We start from the raw sequence: 18018 nt of genomic DNA, 5'->3' as shown, positions 1-18018 counted from the left end.
ACAACTCCTGGCCATGCAGACAACTCCCCAGAATCTCCAATTAAAAAAAAAAAATCCCGGCATTTCGATAAAAGTCCAAAAAGCTTTTGTTATACAGCTGCACCCCCAAAATTACACCGGGTATTAATAAAGAGTGGTGTGTCGCTCGGCTGATTTTTTTTCCGTTTTCAGCAAGAAAGATTAAGATAAGCTCAAACGCTGTAGCCAAACGCTCAAGTGGCTAGAGTGAAGATAAATAGTATGGGGTTGGTATTGAGTGGTGGTTTATGCGGCGTTTGTTGAACGACGCCAAATCATGACCGCAGCAACGGCTGCACAGGCAGTGGCTCCGAGGGCCAAGTACAAGCTTGTACGATCGGGAGCTTCCTCTTCTGTCTTAGGGAATCCCATGCTCGGGTTGGTTGCGGTTTCGGCGAGTGCCACAAAGAGCTCGGCGATGCTGTTCCAAGTCACACTCACGTGAAGTGGCGTGTTCATGCTGAGCGAAGATGTGTACTGGTCGGGTTGGAGCTCACTTCGCTGCGTGGTTTTATCTTTGTCGGCTTTTAGAGCGGTGTAAACAGAAGGCAGCTCGTCGAGATGTGGGTACTTGGACCTCACATCGACGATATGGGAGAAGGAATCGGGATCGGAGGAGTCGTAAGCGTAACAAATCAAATCGCAGGCATCCAGTTTGGACCGGTTTTCCAAAATGGCTGGTTCGAGCTCGCCCAATTCCTCGAAAATGAGATACACCTGCTTACCACCAGGGAGTTCCACGCTATTAACTGCCCGACGGGGTTTGATGGTGGGGTGATATAGCCCTTCGAATGGTCGGTTTAGGAATGAGTCGAGAAGAGAAGACTTGCCGGCTCCTGGGGCTCCGATGAGGTAACAGAGAACCACATTTCTTTCGACCCTGCCCGGCCGTCTTCTTCGTTTTCGGGACTTGGTGATCTTGAGGGCGGCGGTTATGTCGTCCTTGACGTTGGGGGATTCGAAACCGAGGTAGGCGAGATACTCGATAGTAGTTTTTGGCTCCAGGAAAGTTGTCATACTCCACTGTGCTAGCCAACCTTGCAGTGTGATGTGACCGCCTTCGTTGCGCACTGTGGAGGAAGGGAAGGATGAGTCGACCCAAGAAGCCGGGAGGCCAGGAGTGGGCGAGAATAAAGCCTCGAGCTCTTGGTCGTTCAGCCCTCCATCATTATCCTTGTCAAAGAGCAGAAACAAGTCCACAAAGAACCTATATCCAATAGGGCTTAGTTCAGCTGAGCAATACTCGGGAACGTCAAACCTGGGATGGAGGAATTTGTCCTCAAGACTCAAGCTGTCGGTGTAGTGATATTTGCGAAGAATGATCCATATAGTTTCGTGCCGACCCTTCTCGGCGTAAATCTTGTTGAGTTGTAGAAAGCCAGATTGATCGATGCCCCGTTCCAGATTTGCATCGGGCATAGTCTTGGAGATGGACAGCTTAATGTTATCCAAGTCGTCGCTGGTAAGAGGCTTATCAAAACAGCGTGCCTGAAAGTCCCGCATCTCTTGGTCATTCAAGAAGCCATCCTGATCCTTGTCGCAAAGGAAGAAGACTCGCTTGAGAGCGGCTACGCAAGCCGGCTTGAGGCGACCTTCCTTGTAGTCGAAGAGGGGGGCAATGGGATGGGTGACGGCCTTTTGGCACAGGAAGAAGACCTCGTTGACGTTTTTATGTTCTCGAGCACTGGTTCTGATGCAGGAATCGATCTCGCGAAATTCAGCCATGACGGGCAACATCTCTTCCTCTATGATCTGAGGGGTGTTGCCCTGACCGGCGAGATCTGATTTATTGGCACATAGGACAACAGGAACATTGACACCGAGAGACCGGAAATATGGCATCCAAAAGAGAGCTACTCTCTCGTAACTGTAGTGGTCGGCGTAGACGAGGAGAATGACATTGCATTTTCTGATCTCCTTGCGCAGGGTGGTTCGGTCTTGAGGACGGGCAGAGGTATCGACGATGGTTGTCGTGACATTTTCTGGGGTTCCGATGCTGGGCGGAATGGTGATCTGGGGGAGGACTGGCTGGATCTTGTTGCTCATGAACTGGTCCTTGACGAGCGAAGCAATGAGGCTGGACTTGCCCGTGCTCTCGTCGCCGCACACGCAAATTCGAACTGCGTGGAGGCTGAAGTTAGTATATGAGATGATGACGATGCTCGAGATGGCAATGGGGCCGATGAGAAAACTTTTCGGCAGTGATGCGTACCTGTCGTCATATTTGGTCGGTGAACGAACTGTGCTCAGTAGATCTTGGAAGGCAAAGCAGTGCGTGGTAAAAGCAACGGCAACCTCGGCTGGATGCAAAGTTACGGCTAGGCCATGTCCTCGACGGCTAAAGGAAACCACTTTTCCCTATTTGACAAGCTTAAGCCGAACGCGAACGTATTGATCGTTCGATCTCTGCCAGCAAGACACGGTGCGTCTGACGGCGCTCGAGAGAAGAAAGCGAAGCTGGTTGCGAAGATGGGTTGGCGAGATTGGGACGCCTGTCGCGTTATTATTACACTGCTGGGTGGTGTCAGCGGTGGCAGCGGTGCCAATGGTTCGGGAGGAGCTGGCTCCATGTTAAATTGCACGCGGAGCCTTGGAATGGGATTGGGCGAGATTGGGCAGTCGTGGAACCACTGCCAGTGGTGCTGCAGTATTATCAGCCAACCAGCCAACCAGCCAGCCAGCGGTGTGGGCTGCGGTTCGTCAATCAATGGATTTAGTGCCTTCGATGTTGGGGGGATGGGGGGCCACTGGCACGATTGAGGACCTAGTACTCCATAAGTTACTAGGCAGGTCTGGTCCTTTGCGTGCATTCAATGCTGACATGAGAGTTGAGCGAAAGACGTCAATCCATGTGTTGATGCCGCCTGGCAGCAGCCCGGAGCTGATACGCCAATCCGTTCGCGGCGTCCAGCGACGAACCGAACCGACCTTATCGAGAAGGTCTGGTGCCACCGTACGTCAACGTCGAAGGCGTTCCATGTCTCTGTCAATCGTTGGCAGCGGCGTCATAAGAAGTCAAGTATACTAATACAGCGGCTGCCCAGCGGCATCGTCGATCAATACCAGATCCTGGCGCGTCAATACTAAGTAGCTTGCCCTGGTTGCTGCATGGCACCTTGTCACTCCCTCTCGTCTCTCACGTGGCGTGCCACATCGCTACATGTACTCTGCAAGATGGGCTGGCAATAAAGGCCGATGGGGAGAAATACCCCGATGTATGTGTCCATGCTCGCACCAACGTTTGAACCGTCTACTTTACCTACCTCCCTACCTGGTAGGCAGCGCTGCGCCCTTGTGCCCTCCATGATTCCTTGCACTCCTCCGGTCGCCATGACAGTCGCGATAGTTCTGGTCCTTTGCGTTGACCGCTGTTGGTCCATGTTTTGCAACACAGGACCAAAAAGGGCATCCAATTGGCTTCTCGCCAAGCCACCAAGCCACGAATCCGTCGTTACGGCCCCCAACCTGAACAATGGTCGCGCCTGCTGCTTCCAGTCTGGAGTTGAGTCGAGCGCTCAAGTGCTCCAACGTACCCCACACTCTTTCTCCAGCACTCCGAGGCTCTGAGCCACCAGTCACCAGTCGACCCAACACCAATGCTAATACCAGACCAGGCAAACCCCCAGGTTGTCCAGCTCAGTCAGTTCCGGATAAAGGGCAGCCAGGGCTGAGCCAACTGTCGTCTTCCCCTCGCCTGGCTGTCGACTGTTGACCTTTCCTCAGACTTGCTCAGTCCATCTCGGGATCGTGGCTCATTCCGTTATCCAACCCGACTTCCGACCTGCCCTGTGCAAACGACGTCACAAACTCCCCACTGCATAGCACCGTTGCTTGACGGCATCATTTGACGGAGACGGTGATTGGGGTGACCAAGACAACCAACTTCGGGAGCCAACCAGATAGCGAGGAACGGCACTTTGATTGTATCATCATACGCAGCGCCGGATTGGTACCGTCACCATGTTGTATGTGCGATAACCATGACACGAGATCCTTCTGCTCCTCTTTGCGCTTTGCCCAGCGTCTCGCAACTGACCATTGTAGTGTTCTACCACCTCCGCCCCGATATCCCATCGGCGGCCCGTACGGCGCAACTGGTATCACGGGCATCGTGCCCATGATTGAGACGAACAATACCATTTCGAACCCTACCGGACCCGAGTGGCAGTTTCTAGTGGGAGAAGGTGCGTTTCAAACTGTCGTCATTTGCTATTTCGCCATGGCCATGCTGATGAAATATATTTCAAGGCACCTACGTCCTCAAGGAAGACTTACACCTCGCAACACCTCCTCCACATCCATCCGAGGCCCCCATCGTCAATCCGAATCCGCTAGCCACCAACCCGCAACCTGCATCCGTGGGTACGAAGATGACACTCGTCCGTATTCAGTCCCGGCCTCCGCCATTCTTCTACAGAGGGCCATCTGCAACGACGCTGTCACTGGGCGGAGCTAGTTCGCAGGACCAGTCTGGGGATGCTAGGTATTCTACCGAGGGCGGAATGAGCAGTGAAGATGGCCGGGGAACATCTACGAGCGATGCGCCAAACTCGGCGACTCTTGGATTCACCCCGGCATTCGGCGAGGGAAACTCGTTGCTTGTGCCGTCACAAACCAAAGACGTAAATAAGCGAAAGAAGCCAAAGAACAATGTGACCAAGAGTAATTCGTCCTTTATTTCGCGAGTTATTGTCAATGAGAGCCTATCAAGAAGAATGACGGATAGACCCGGCGACGGCATCTTTGCCTTTGCCAACATCAACCGCGCTTTCCAATGGCTGGATTTGTCGTCTCCAAACAAGGTAATTTGCCGCGTGTCCCGTATATCTAAACCGCATCTGACTCTGGTAAACAGCAAGACTATTTCACCAAGATTCTGTTCACCAAGGCGCACTGTCTGAGCCATGACGTAAATATGGTGACCAAGGGAGCGTCGCACATTGACGTGATTATGGGCTTCTCAACCGGGGAAATTATTTGGTGGGAACCCATTTCACAGAGATATACGCGCATGAACAAGAATGTAGGTGGCACGTCTGGTCAATAAGCTGTGATGAGGCTAATGTGCGGTCCCCAGGGCGTCATCAACAACACCCCCGTGACACACATCAAGTGGATTCCAGGCTCGGAGAACTTGTTTTTGGCGGCACACATGGATGGCTCTCTGGTTGTCTACGACAAGGAAAAGGACGACTCACAGTTTACCCCCGAGGACGACGAGACTAGTGTGCATGGTAGCGAGTCTGGTCATGGCCAGAATGGAGTGAAACCTGGTACCAAGATGCATATTGCTAAATCCGTGCATTCGCAGAACCAAAAGACAAACCCCGTTGCGGCGTGGAAGTTGTCAAATCAGCGCATCAACTCTTTTGCCTTTTCACCTGACAACCGGCATTTGGCGGTGGTATCCGAGGATGGAACTTTGAGATTGATAGACTACCTTAGAGAGGAGTAAGCTGTCCCCTCGCATGCTTTGGGCCGCGGGTTTGGTGCTGACAGGTGCTCAGACTACTGGGCTTGTTCTTCTCCTACTACGGAGGTCTGACATGTGTCTGCTGGACACCGGACGGCAAGTACGTCCTAACCGGCGGCCAGGACGACTTGATATCGATTTGGTCGGCTGCAGACTCTGCGTTGGTGGCGAGGTGTCAGGGTCATCAGTCTTGGGTATCATCGCTGGCTTTTGACCTGTGGAAATGCGACGAACGTAACTACCGCTTTGGGAGCGTTGGTGACGACGGCCGCTTATGTCTTTGGGACTTCAATGTCGGCATGCTCCATCGGCCAAAGGTGAGTCACGACTGAAACCAGTGGGATGCATTGCTCGGGAAGCTGACATGTGTTGAAGACTTCCGCAAGACAACGTGGCTCCGTTTCCGGTCCTGCTGGCATTTCGCCACGGAGTGAGGCAGCTAGTCCTCTGGGCACTCTACTGAGATCCAACTCTTTGTATGAGGCAGACGAGTATGGGGATGGAGTTTCGCATGCTGTTGAGCCAAGATCTCGAATCCCCATCTTGCCGCCAGTTTTGGTGAGCCGTTCTTGATGCAGAAACATGAATGGTATCAGTAATTGATGCTGATAAACTATCCAGACGACGGTCATCGACACTCATCCCGCGTGCTGGTTGGATTTTACCGAGGAGGCAATTATCACAAGCTGCAAAGATGGTGAGTCGACGACATCGATTTCATGAAACCTGGAATCAGATGCCAAATGTCAGCCGGCGGCTAACAGGCGCAAACAGGACACGTCAGAACATGGACCAGACCTGGGGCGTCAGTGTAAACGGGGAGGAGGGTAAAGTAGAATCTATGCGGGATAGAACGGGGGACACAACAGCCCTGGTGGTGGTGGTGTTGGATATAGTGTAGAGCCCGGCCAACGCAGCCAATACTTGATTGACATTGAAATGTATCATGGGTGGTGTTCTGATACCCCTTGTACGTTGCTATTCATGCATGGTCAATGAAGTAGTGGCGTCACAAACACTTTGGGACTCGCCAATATGTGATGGTATTTGTTCAGGGGCATTGACTCTGACGTGGCTCAATGCGACCGGCAACTACCGAGGACGAAAATGGTGTCTGCACGCCGCTTGTTGGATCGCATGGTCCCGAATAGCATGTGATGAGAGTCAATGCCAGTCTTTCTCATAATGCCTGATGCAGTTGTGAAGAGGGCAGGTGTCCACGACAGGGCAGTCTACTACATGTACTACTGCCACCATGGCAGCGGGCTGGACGGGCCGCGTGGGCTGGCTGTACTGAAGGCCCCAATCTCAACAATTCCCAGGCCAGCGAATGCGGAAACAGAACCAGCACGTTGGCTCCTCAATGTCATCAAATCGGCCAAGCAGTCCGAATCTGCCCGAGGCACCTGTGTGTACAGTCCACAACCATGACTTCCATCTGCCCACCATGACGAGGGAAGTGGATACCAGATCCTGGAAGATGGTCCAACGGGGGAGAGATATTCAGGCACATATGTACAACTTTACATGTACTTACTTGAGTAGGTAAAGTGTAAGCAGACGCGGTGGTGACTAGTATTAGGGGCCGTATGTATGTATGTATGTATGTACATACATGTAAAATGGTGCGTTGTAAGGCAGGACCCTTGGGCCCAGTTGCCGGCCTGTACATGCGTACGATCGGCGCGGGAAGATGGGAAATTTCCGGGAACCGGTCTTCACATGTTTGCCGGCGGCGATACAAGAGTCGAATGTAGCGGGCAACTAGCGAAACGCTGGGAAAGGGTTCTTTGTCCCAGGCACCTTGTGGTTTATTCTTTATGCGACGAGCACGGCCGGGCCCATTCCAACGGCAGACCCGTGCTTGTGCATTGTTGGCATGTTTTGGTGTTCTGCAGCAAACAGCCGATGTATGCACTGTCTGATCATGTTGCGCAATTTGGTTGGAGACGACATATGTGCTAGTATGTAGTACTAGTACTATGGGAGAAAAGACGCAATCTGCATGTCCGTCTGGGAAGTGGCGCAGTTTAAGCATCCGAGAAAGGAGCGTCGTGTCGAGTCGAGTTTGTTTGTTGGCCCTGCCTTGGTGCTGGCCTGAGTGACAGGGGTGTGGTGTGGCGAATGCTTCTAGAAGACCAGACAGGACCTGCGTTCAATGTTCAACGAGACGAGGCGAGCCCGGCGGTCTGTGCTGAATGCAGAAGAAAGCCGTCTGGTGCGTCCGTGGTGACTTGGTTCGTCTCGAATTCTCACGTTTCCACCGTGAGCGAGTGCTCAGCAAAAACTGCCGCGAATCGAACCCGATGACATGTCGTTGTTGATACTGCGCCATTATCATCATGCGATGGATGAAGAAAAGTCCACCCGGGTCAGCAAGTCACAGTCCATGCTCTTATCTGAGGGCCTTGGAGCAGTTTTATCTAGATAAATGGCGAAAAAAAGTGGACTGTTTGACAACTTTTTTTTATCACCGTAGATCGTATCACGATCCCTGCAACCCTGTTAATCAAAGATGGAACCCGGCACAGGTCCGCCCTGTGGATCCAAGGCTTGTTGCAAATTCGTGAATCCATGGCCATTTATGTATGTACAATGTACGTGTTGACCGCCATGGCGAGATTTCGTAGATGGCGCAATGCGCGGCTTCTATCAGGTGTTGGTTTGATGGAGCGGGTGCCTCAGCTCCTCAGCTCTCTATTTTTATTTCGTTGTATTTTTTCCTTTTTTTTTTGGTATTTAGGACGACATACCACGGTCGTCGCATCGTGCACTCCCAGGTTGATGGCGTCATGGTGGCCAGCATAAGAGGCACCAGATATTGCGAGGCAAAAAGCACGCGCGACGGGACGAATGCCGCTGCTCAACCAGAACGCGCGCGAAGGTTTTCCCCAGCCAAGATTCCAGACAAGCTAAATAGCACTCAAGCATGCCCCGATGAATGACAAGTGCTTACGAATGCGTCGAGGAACCGTCGTGTTGGGAGGCGTATTGCTCGACTCACCGCGGTGACTCACTTGCCTCGGTATTCGGATAGAGCTGTTTGCCATGATGTGAGCATCCATCCAAAGCTTGGACGGTGAAATGCGTGCTTCCACTTGGCGCATGATTCGTTTCGTCTTGTTTATGGTAATCGCGGTGCGCAAGATGCTTTGCCCGGTGCCGGACGCCGGGGCGAGCGGGATTGAAGTTGAAGCGGCTGGCCGTTGGCTTCAATTACTGTGCCGACTGTGACGCAGGGCTGAACATTGAATGGCGTCTAATAGCGGCCCCTGTCTCACCTCGAGAGTGACGGCACGTATGCATGTACACCGTGTACTTAGAGTTATTACTCAGCTGCACCTTCCTTGGATCTGGCAGCGACATGTGCGCACCTTCGGATTCAGATCTTGAGTTGATGCATTTTGCAACATTTGAACTGCTGGAATGTTGTTTGTCCTTGGAGGTGCACAATCATTATGGGTAGTGACAGGAGGCAAACATCAATTGATGCCATTTGAGTAACTGTTCCGTACCTAACTTACCTGTGCATAAAAGCCCGTCCTACGACTTAGTACTTAGGTACCTACCTATAGGCATGTAATCTTCAGGTTCCGGCCAGGTTCCACGTCGAGGGACGGCGCCATGGCGCGACAAATGCGTCTACGAGTCTTTGTTCTCCTCATCAATGTCTGTCTGCATCTAGTTTGACAGCTTGGCAAGGGCCCGCGTGGTTGCCCGTCGGGAGCTCTTGGGACGATTGGACTCGTGACAATCGGCACTCGGAGGTTGTACATTTTGCCGTACGCAGGACGAGAGAGGTACCTCGTGGCCGCCAATCGGTTGCATGCGGCACCGAGTACCTCGGGAGTACTTTCGTTATGCCGTGTTTGCTTGGATTTACTATTAAATTGTCACCGTCCCTGAGGACCCTGAGAATCATCTTGGAGATGGTCTTGCTTCCTTTTTGGGACTTGGTCTAAGTTTCCCCAGTCGTATTAATATACCAAAGGCGCGTGCTTCCCCCTGAGGCGTTGTTCGCTCCTTTGTCACGACTCACCCATAGCGAACACGCGCCAACAAAGACACATCGTCACTCGACCGAGTACTTATATGCCAGCTGGTTCATGGCCGCAAAGACTTGCCCAACAGCCATCGAACAATTTTGCTAGCCTCGAACACAGTCTTCTCATTTCCACCCATCGGCCAGCCGAATACCCTTTTTTTTTGGTTGGCTTGGCTGCTTTGCGATAGCGTCACCCGGCACCATTGACGATTTCTTGTATCTACCAGACATCTGGACCCTGAGCGGCCAACGTGGACGCCGAGCGCCACAATAACATTAACTGGGCCGCCGCCGCCGCCGCCGCATCATTGCCTCGAGAGCGCGAGTCGTTCGCGTTGGAATCTAGCAAGCGTTGAATCGCACGCCGGTGGACACTGGCGCATTGCGCAACCGGATCCTCTCTCTTCGGGCGTCAACCGGCCCATCCCATCGCCCTGCCTTGGACCGTCGGAGCGCTCCTCCTTGATAGGGACGGTTTCAAGGTTGGGCCCGGCAGGAGAATTGACAGCACGTCAACCTTCTGGAAAGGCGGCCCTCCTAGTGGCCAAGGCTAAACCAGGACGCCTTGAAGCATCTGCCCATCTGCCCATCTTGGAGTGGATCAGAGGGCGGCCCCACCTGTATCGGCCACCTGCGATACCGCGTGGGTACATGTGCTCACAGGCACATGGTGCCTAGGAACCTGGGTATACCGGGCGTGTTTGGCGTACTTTATGTACAACGGAGCACGGAGTACGCAGGGCCTGGCGACAGCAGAGTGTGACACTGGCAAATCTGGGTCCAGAGTGGAGAGGCCCGTTGACCCGATTCAGCAGGGTTCGTGAGTCGACGACTGTGGCAGCAGCAGCAGCAGCAGCAACAGCAGAGAGTGGGAGCAGACGAGCAGACCAGATTGCCCATTCGGCGCGGCATCGACAGATCATAACCACAGGGGGAATCCCAGAGACGCCAGCTCTGGTTGACCCGGAAGCGAAGCGGGCAGCGCGGTGCCAGCGGTACCACTGCCAGTGCTACTACCACTGTTGTTGCTGCCAGACACGGACAGCCGACCGACTCGACTAGACCAGACGATACGACGGTCCCAGCTCAGTTCGCATGTGGTTGGCCTCAAAAAGTCGACTTCCTGAAATAATACAACCGGCTCCACCAAATCGGCCGCCCGCCGACCTCGTCGCCTTGCCTTCTGCTCTTGCGGGCTTCGCTCTTCGCTCTCCTCTCTCTCTCTCTGCATTTCAATTCCTCGTCTGCCGCCTCATTTCTGTCTTTTCCAAAGAAATACTACTGCGGTACTGCTCCTCCCTGCGACTTGGTCGGCTGCGTCTCCCGTCTTGTCTTGTTTCTACTTCGCCTGGCAAAAGGCATCCATCCCTCGTCTATTGCAAGCGCCAGTTGCGCCGCCACTCGCCTGCTTGCATAGTGCATCGGCACCCAGACCATGCCGTCGTTCAAGCCGTTTGCATCCGTGACGGGGCGAAACAGTTACAGCCTGTTTGATATCCGGTGAGTCTGCTTCTTGTGATGCCGAGGCCATGAGAGAGTCTGCATCTCGTGCGTGCTCGTGCTAGTACTCTTGTTACACAACTCGTCCATGTGGCACTTTAGTCACCCCTCCAAACAAACCCTGGCTGGCAATCAGCCTTTTTTTTTTTTCAAGCCATCCCGGACAATAGATAATCTATCTCTAGCATGCTAACACGATTCCAATCACAGGCTGGACCAAGACTTCATTGTCTTTCGAGGAAATGACCATGAATCTTCAGGTCAGCTCCTCAAGGGGGTCGTAGTTCTCTGCCTCTCGTCCCCCTTGCGCATCGAGGACATTCACTTGCGCCTCGTGGGCACCTTGCGCTTATCGTATGCTTCTTTCTTGATGCTAGCAAAATTGTTACCTTCCCTGCCGCAATTCAAAAGTCTAACATTGGATTCCCTGCACAGATGGACTGACCATAGATCGACCGCTCCTGGCGTTTCGGGGCAAAAAGTTGACAAGGCCACCATTATTCTCGACCATCGATGGCAGCCCTTTGTCGGCACCCACGGCAAGAGCATGACTCTTCCCGCTGGCAACTACGAATATCCCTTCGAGTTTATGCTGCCGGGAGATACCGCAGAAAGCGTAGAGGGCATCCGCGAAGCCTCCATCACCTACAGATTAAAGGCGACTGTCGGCCGTGGCAAGCTCGCATACGACTTGCATGCGTACAAGCACCTACGCATCATCAGGACTCTGGAACCCGGCGCTTTGGAGTTTTTGCATGCTATGAGCGTAGAGAACATCTGGCCCAACAAGGTGGATTACTCCATCGTTATCCCACAAAAGGCGGTCGTATTCGGCGGCACCATTAATATGGAAATGCGATTTACCCCTCTACTCAAGGGATTGGAGCTTGGAGACATTACGGCAAAAATGATTGAGATTCGCGACTGTTGGATCCAAGGCGCTACAGGTCTCAGCATGCGCGAACACCGCACCGAGCGAGAGGTGGCGACTTGGCGATTCGAAGTGAACAGGGAGGAACATTGGCAAGACATGATACAAGATACTGGTCAGGAGGGTTGGGCTTTGGTCAAGTCATTGCCTCTTCCCAAGCGACTTCGTCAGTGTATTCAAGATCTGAACCATCATGGCATCAAGGTCAGGCATAAAATTAAGCTGACTGTGGCACTGAAGAACCCCGACGGCCACATTTCAGAGGTATGAAAATTAAGACTTGGAACAAGTGCGGACGGGAACCTCTTGGGTTTTGTCAGTCGGCAGTGGTGTGAGATGGATCGCTAACGTAAAACCTTTGCAGCTTCGGGCCACCCTCCCTGTATCAATTTTCATCTCACCCAACATTCCCTTTGACGAACAGGGGAACCTGCTGAGCCAGAGCCAAGGCAGCTCCGCCCCCTCGACGGAAAACGCGTTGGTAGCACCACCGGGGTATGGCGAGCATGTATTGGACCAACTTTATGAGGATGTAGATGTCTCTGGCTTCCAAACCCCAGCAGTCCAGTCGGGCGTCAGCAGTCCCTTCTATTCACAGTCGAGGAGTGGCTCGGCAGAGAACCTCGCTTCATTGGCTCACCATCCATCGCCGATAGCGCCGGCGGCCTTATCGTCCAGGTTGGCCGACGTTTCACTCAATCCCTCCCAAAGGAATCGATCGTATACGTCGGTCCATTCACATTCCCCTTCTGGTAGGGTGTCGCCGACATCGGGCCACCATGGGTCCGCCCCCCGGTCCGAGCCGCCTTCGCAAAACCTCACTAGGAGCAATAGCGAGGAGGATCGATCGGGCAGAAACTCGACGGAGCACGTTGACTTGGATCCTGCCGAGTTTGCGGAGCTCAACCGTGTACCCAGCTATGCAACGGCTGTCCGGACACCGGCGTGGTCTCGGACGCAGCCCGCAGCCGGACTTGTTCCGGATTACCAAACTGCGTTACATGCGCCTCGCACTCCTCCGGCCACAGATATTACTCCTGAGCCGTTGAGTACCATATCCGAGGATCGGTCGGGTGAAAACCGTGGTCTGGCCAGTGCACCATCCAATCTTTCCAGCGTTGTAGCGAACTCGGGCAGCTCGTGACCCATCATGTCGAGTCACATGGCGTGCTGGCTGCAAGTTTTAGCCGTCGTTTGTTATTATTATTATTATTATTATTATGATTTATCTTTGCTTTGTTTCTATTGGGCCCAAGTCCTTGCCCCCCTGGCAGAGGCATTGGAAGTATTGTCAATAGCGGTTTATCAAGATACATGGTGTTGGAAGCATGTGACAGTTTTATCTTTGCTGTCATGGCATTTTGTTGCTTGGGAAGCGACAGCATTTCCCCCCTTTGGCGTTGTTGATTGGGTTTATTGGACACGGTATAGATGATTCTTGGATATACTTGTGAAGCGGGGAGAAGAGAAGAACAAAGAAGAGAGAATACCATGGATTATCAGGAGAGTTTTTGTATTGTGATACCTGGGCTACCCTACGAAGCGCATATTCAGTTAAGTTGTGTTATGACGAGAGATGATGGGCAGGAGTTGGTTACAGTAGATTGAATGCTAGACTCCCCTTTTGAGGACTGCTACAAGTTTCTATATGTTGCCTTTTTAGACTTGGAGCGGGTTTTGGTTGATGTAGAAGTGAAGACGACGGGTCAAGTTGTATATGCTCGACCCATATCGGCTGGAATGGATGGAGTCAATGGTATAGTACACCAAAGCAGTTTAAAGTGCAATTAAGGTTACTTGCCAAGAAACACCAGCCCAACTATAAAGTGCCGAGAAGCAAGTAAGTAGGTACTTTTGTTATAACCATGGCCCGATCTGCGACGTTTGGACGGTGGAGCTTGCCGACCAGACGACGCCATTGATGGTCTGTCTGGTGCTGCATGGAACGCAGTCGCATGAGGTCGAAACACGGACGACGCAAGACCAACTGCATCAAGTGTGTTGCTTCTGTCAAAGGGCGGAGTTTTCCGTGCAGAGCACTACTACTTGCTCCATCGATTAATCATTCGTCAGCTTGTGAGACGATCTACCTGGTCGCTTGGGATCCTGATCCAGCTGAGCTGTGCAGGTTGGCAGGGTCTGAGATGCAACGCCAAAAAAGAAAAGAAGAGGGTACTCCGTAGCTGGTCCCTGGATGCGGGTGCCAAGTTGCACAGCCATGATGGGGGAAGCGAAGGGCTGACGGGGGCGGGCGTTAGCAGTCTTGTTACTCGCCGGGGGGGTTTGTGTGCGGGGGTTATCAGGTGTGCTACGCTACAGATCAAGGGACGAAACTGGCGGGGCCGTGGGCGCTGGGATGCCGAGACGGTGCAGATGTCTGCCGTTGACGTCACAATTTACAACAGCTGGACTCCGTGCTAGTACTACTAGGCAATGCTCAAGGGGGAGGGGCCCGTTGCTGACCGTTGCTTGAGCCAAGATGTTGATAAATACGGTTTGAGGACCCGGCTGTTCAACACCATTTGGCACATCGCGACACTTGTTGGAATCTGCTTTGGTTCTTCTTTGGGATTTCTCTTCCATTTTCGTAATTTTTTTTCTTTTTTTTCGTTGTACAACTTGGTTCCACGGCGAATTGGTGAGTGAGCTTTCTGTTGCACGGGAGACTCTTGTCCTGTCGGCGGCTGCCCCTCTGTCATGGACTCATGGCGTGTCTGGCGGCATCTCATTTGCTCCCCCGCTCCCTTCAATGTTGGTATTGGAGCTATTTCTTGATTTTTGAACACTTGGTCTGCGGCAGCCCTCGGCTGGTTTCTGGTGACCTAGGTCTGGACCGTTGTCCGTTTCTTGGCTCGATTCTGGTGCTCCCTAGCCTCCCCCTTCTACCCCCCCTTTCCAACATATATGAAGACGCCATTCTCCCCACGAGTTCGGCAATTGCATCGTCATACTCGAGTACGGCGCTTGCAGGACCTACCGCTGTCCATTTCATTTCTCCCCCGTCACCACTTAGGCGCCAACCAAACAACCTTGCATCGCGCCTCATTTTACTTCTCAAACACCGTCGAGTCGCTGCTCACCGCTAACCCTTGTCCCGCTTCTGGGTATCCTAGCTTAATTTAACTCCACCCCCTCTCGAAGCTCTCTGAATCGGATTTCCGTTCTCCCTCGCCCGTTTCGAACTGTCACCGTTGTCTCCCAACCTGCGAAGCCATGACGTCTCCCATTTCTCCGGCTTCCACGACGTTGCCGTCGCGCGCTGCTACGGGCTTGAGTGGGCATACCGAGGAGGCTGTCCCCGACTTTGATCCCAATACCGTAGGTGGGCTCTGTTGAGTGCGAAGCCGTTGTACCGGTTATTGGCGTTTGATGCAGAAATCGGCCATGGACTAACCGGGTAGTAGACTGCAGGACTGCTTGCCGAGCGTTTGCAGGCATGGAAGCATGCTTGCGGCTACCTTGAGGAATATGTGACTGCTGTCGAGAAGATTCACGGCCGCCAGGCCAAGGAGTACGAGAAGGCATTGAAGGTTCGACATGCCTCAAGTGAGCGCTGATGCTTAGAGAACGTACCGGCTGACTCGCATCGGCAGACCATCTCCAACCCCCTTCGTGAGGGCCATCATTTTGACCAGAGCCTAGGGGGTATCGCAGGATTCTTCGAAAACATACGCTCCAACACGCAGGCCCAAATCAATACCAACATTGAGACCGAGAAGAGTCTCAAGGGCTCTGTCTTGCCCATCCTCGAGCGTCTTCACAAGGAAATCAAGCACAAGGCCAAGGAGCTCCATGGCGGTGCTCAGAGCAGTGCCAAAGAAGTCGAGAAGCTGCGCAATGTCACACAGAAGCAAATCGAGCTCCTCGGCCAGCAGACTGCCTCCTACGACTCTGCTGGTGGCAAGCTCCATGCCGGCGATGATCCTTATGTCATCCACCGAGGTGTGATGCACCGGTTGAGCAACCAGGTTGTTGCCGAGAACAACCACCACAACGACCTGATTGCCGTCCAAAACAACTTCCAGACGTTTGAGGCACACGTCATCGAAGTCTTCCAGCAGGCCGTCGAGGCGTTTGTCCAACTTGCTGGAGGTCAAGGCGAGAAGACCCGCGCCCTGTATAACGACATGTTAGGCACTATTCAGTGTGTCCCCGTCAACTTTGAGTGGCAGAACTTTACGCAGCGTTGTTCCGATAGATTGGCCAACCCGAATGATCCGCCTCGTGCCGTGGATGCGATCCAGTTCCCTAACATGGACCACGCGTCGACCAAGCCCCTGATCGAGGGCTCCCTGGAGCGCAAGTCTCGCAACAAGCTGTCCTGGGGCTACTCGACGGGCTACTACGTCGTCACACCGGCCAAGTGGCTTCACGAGTTCAAGGACTCGGACGACTCTCGCGTAGATCCCAAGCCGGAGCTGTCTCTCTTTCTACCAGACGCAGTAATCGGTACCCCCAGCGGTGAAAAGTTCAACGTCAAGGGTAAAGACAGAAGCGGCACCATGAGCTCCAAACTCACCGGCAGCACAGAACTCGCCTTCAAGGCTCATTCAGCCGCCGACGCCCAGAAATGGTTCCATGTCATCCAGCAAGTATGCGGAGCCACAGGCCCGGCTGAGCCAACGTCACCTACCCCGTCATCACCCGCCACAGCCTCGCCGGCCACCATCCCCCCATCCGTGGGAAAAGCCGGTGAGAAGGCCAACGACAAGGTCGAAACGAGCCCGGCCGTGGCTTCGCCTGAGGAGAGCAAGTCGGATGCTCTGGCAGAAGGTGGCCACAAGGCCCAAGAGGCTGGCGTGACTGGCGGTGAGGCCGTATCGAGTCCTCCTGACGAGAAGAAGCCAACAGTTGCATAGTGAGGCTGAGAAGGAAAGAAGAAACCGTTGTGGGATTGCGGATGTTGTCTCATCCACGTACTTGGTGTGTGTGGTGGAGGGTCAAGAGGTAAAGGCGCAGCACTTGATGCTTGGGTACGTATAGTTGCATTTGGAGGGAGACTGGACGAATGAGAAACAACTGTACGCCATGGTACGCTTATCACGCTTATGAAGTTGGGCTGTTTTCACGTCATCGACACCGCTACTTAATTTACATAATGCAAACTGCTTTCAAACATGCTTGTGTCAACTGCTGGTTTGCGTGGTGGTTGGAGCAATATCGGCAACATGTCAAAGATGCATACTTATTCCGTACAAGTGACGTATGCGCCGAAGGGGTCCTGTCAGGCTCAAGGTCGAACTTGGGCAACTGCTTGATGTCTTTGTCACTGTTTCTCTCTCTCCTTTTCAGCCCCATGTACCAGAGTACTTTTGGCGCAGAGCAAGACCGGACGAAAACGACCCGAGCCATGCAACCGCGACTGCAACAGTAAGAGGTGTGGTGTATGGAGCAGCCAACAATGTCGCGCCACGAGGTATGGTGGTACCACGGGCGACAAGACAGTGAGCCGTGTGTCACTGCCACTGTTTGGAAGGAGGAGAAAAATGGGCGTGTTGGTTTGCCGGCCTTTGCTGATTCAACTCGGTCCCGTGGCCCTTTGATGTCGATTGGGCCGGCGGTAGCTTGACGACGGTTCTTTGCTGAGGGCGTCACTGTCACTGCCACGAGGCGATTCAGGGCTGCGTAACGCCTTAAGGGCGCTTGCTAATAGAACCGTTTTTGTCTGTGACGTTTGGGTTTACCTGACAGTGCGAGGGTTTTCTGTTGCTGACCTGGGGTTCCGTTTGCTTACGGTACATGGATACCGGTACCTCTTTTTTTTTTAAACTCCCCGTGAAACACTTGATGGCTACTTGGCCTTTTTTGCTACTTGTGTTGCGCGAGTTGTCCTCGTGCTTGGTTGGGTGCGGAGGTTTCTGATGGGGAGGTGATTGGGGTAAGCGCGTTGTGCGAAAAAAAAAAGCCATTTTGTCGCATATCACTGCGCTCAGAGTGTCTTTTGCTTCTTCACCGATATTTGGAGACGAATTGAGAAGGGGGGGATGAAGTTGAGAGAAAAAATACTGTGAAACTACCGGTATGAAAGAGGCTGTGTTTGGATGGCCTATG

General features: G+C 53.1%; 4 protein-coding genes across 4 annotated transcripts; 3 read left to right on the top strand and 1 right to left on the bottom strand.

Moving 5' to 3' along the window:
• Positions 1 to 264: 264 nt before the first annotated feature.
• On the bottom strand, positions 265 to 2588 carry MAA_02244 (secretion-related small GTPase; the record flags this gene model as incomplete). Its single annotated transcript, XM_007820242.1, has 2 exons — positions 265 to 2356; positions 2407 to 2588. 2 exons carry the CDS (start codon positions 2586 to 2588, stop codon positions 265 to 267), a joined length of 2274 nt encoding a protein of 757 aa, XP_007818433.1.
• A 1390-nt stretch (positions 2589 to 3978) lies between these two features.
• MAA_02245 (WD domain-containing protein) lies at positions 3979 to 6392 on the top strand (the record flags this gene model as incomplete). The annotated part of the gene is made up of 9 exons (XM_007820243.2): positions 3979 to 3983; positions 4063 to 4202; positions 4267 to 4820; positions 4874 to 5041; positions 5096 to 5469; positions 5526 to 5808; positions 5867 to 6049; positions 6113 to 6188; positions 6256 to 6392. 9 exons carry the CDS (start codon positions 3979 to 3981, stop codon positions 6390 to 6392), a joined length of 1920 nt encoding a protein of 639 aa, XP_007818434.2.
• Positions 6393 to 10971: 4579 nt separating this feature from the next.
• Positions 10972 to 13111, top strand: MAA_02246 (beta-arrestin protein; the record flags this gene model as incomplete). Its single annotated transcript, XM_007820244.2, has 6 exons — positions 10972 to 11036; positions 11247 to 11390; positions 11487 to 12231; positions 12332 to 12462; positions 12504 to 12719; positions 12793 to 13111. The coding sequence occupies 6 exons, from the start codon at positions 10972 to 10974 to the stop codon at positions 13109 to 13111; spliced, it is 1620 nt and encodes a 539-aa protein (XP_007818435.2).
• A 2069-nt stretch (positions 13112 to 15180) lies between these two features.
• MAA_02247 (PH domain protein) lies at positions 15181 to 16826 on the top strand (the record flags this gene model as incomplete). The annotated part of the gene is made up of 3 exons (XM_007820245.1): positions 15181 to 15285; positions 15372 to 15497; positions 15561 to 16826. The coding sequence occupies 3 exons, from the start codon at positions 15181 to 15183 to the stop codon at positions 16824 to 16826; spliced, it is 1497 nt and encodes a 498-aa protein (XP_007818436.1).
• Positions 16827 to 18018: the final 1192 nt, after the last annotated feature.

Source organism: Metarhizium robertsii (assembly GCF_000187425.2).
Source record: "Metarhizium robertsii ARSEF 23 chromosome Unknown MAA_Scf_1, whole genome shotgun sequence".
Classification (NCBI taxonomy): Eukaryota; Fungi; Ascomycota; class Sordariomycetes; order Hypocreales; family Clavicipitaceae; genus Metarhizium; species Metarhizium robertsii.
The sequence above is the reverse complement of the archived record's forward strand: the minus strand, read 5'-3'. Positions and strand labels throughout refer to the sequence as shown.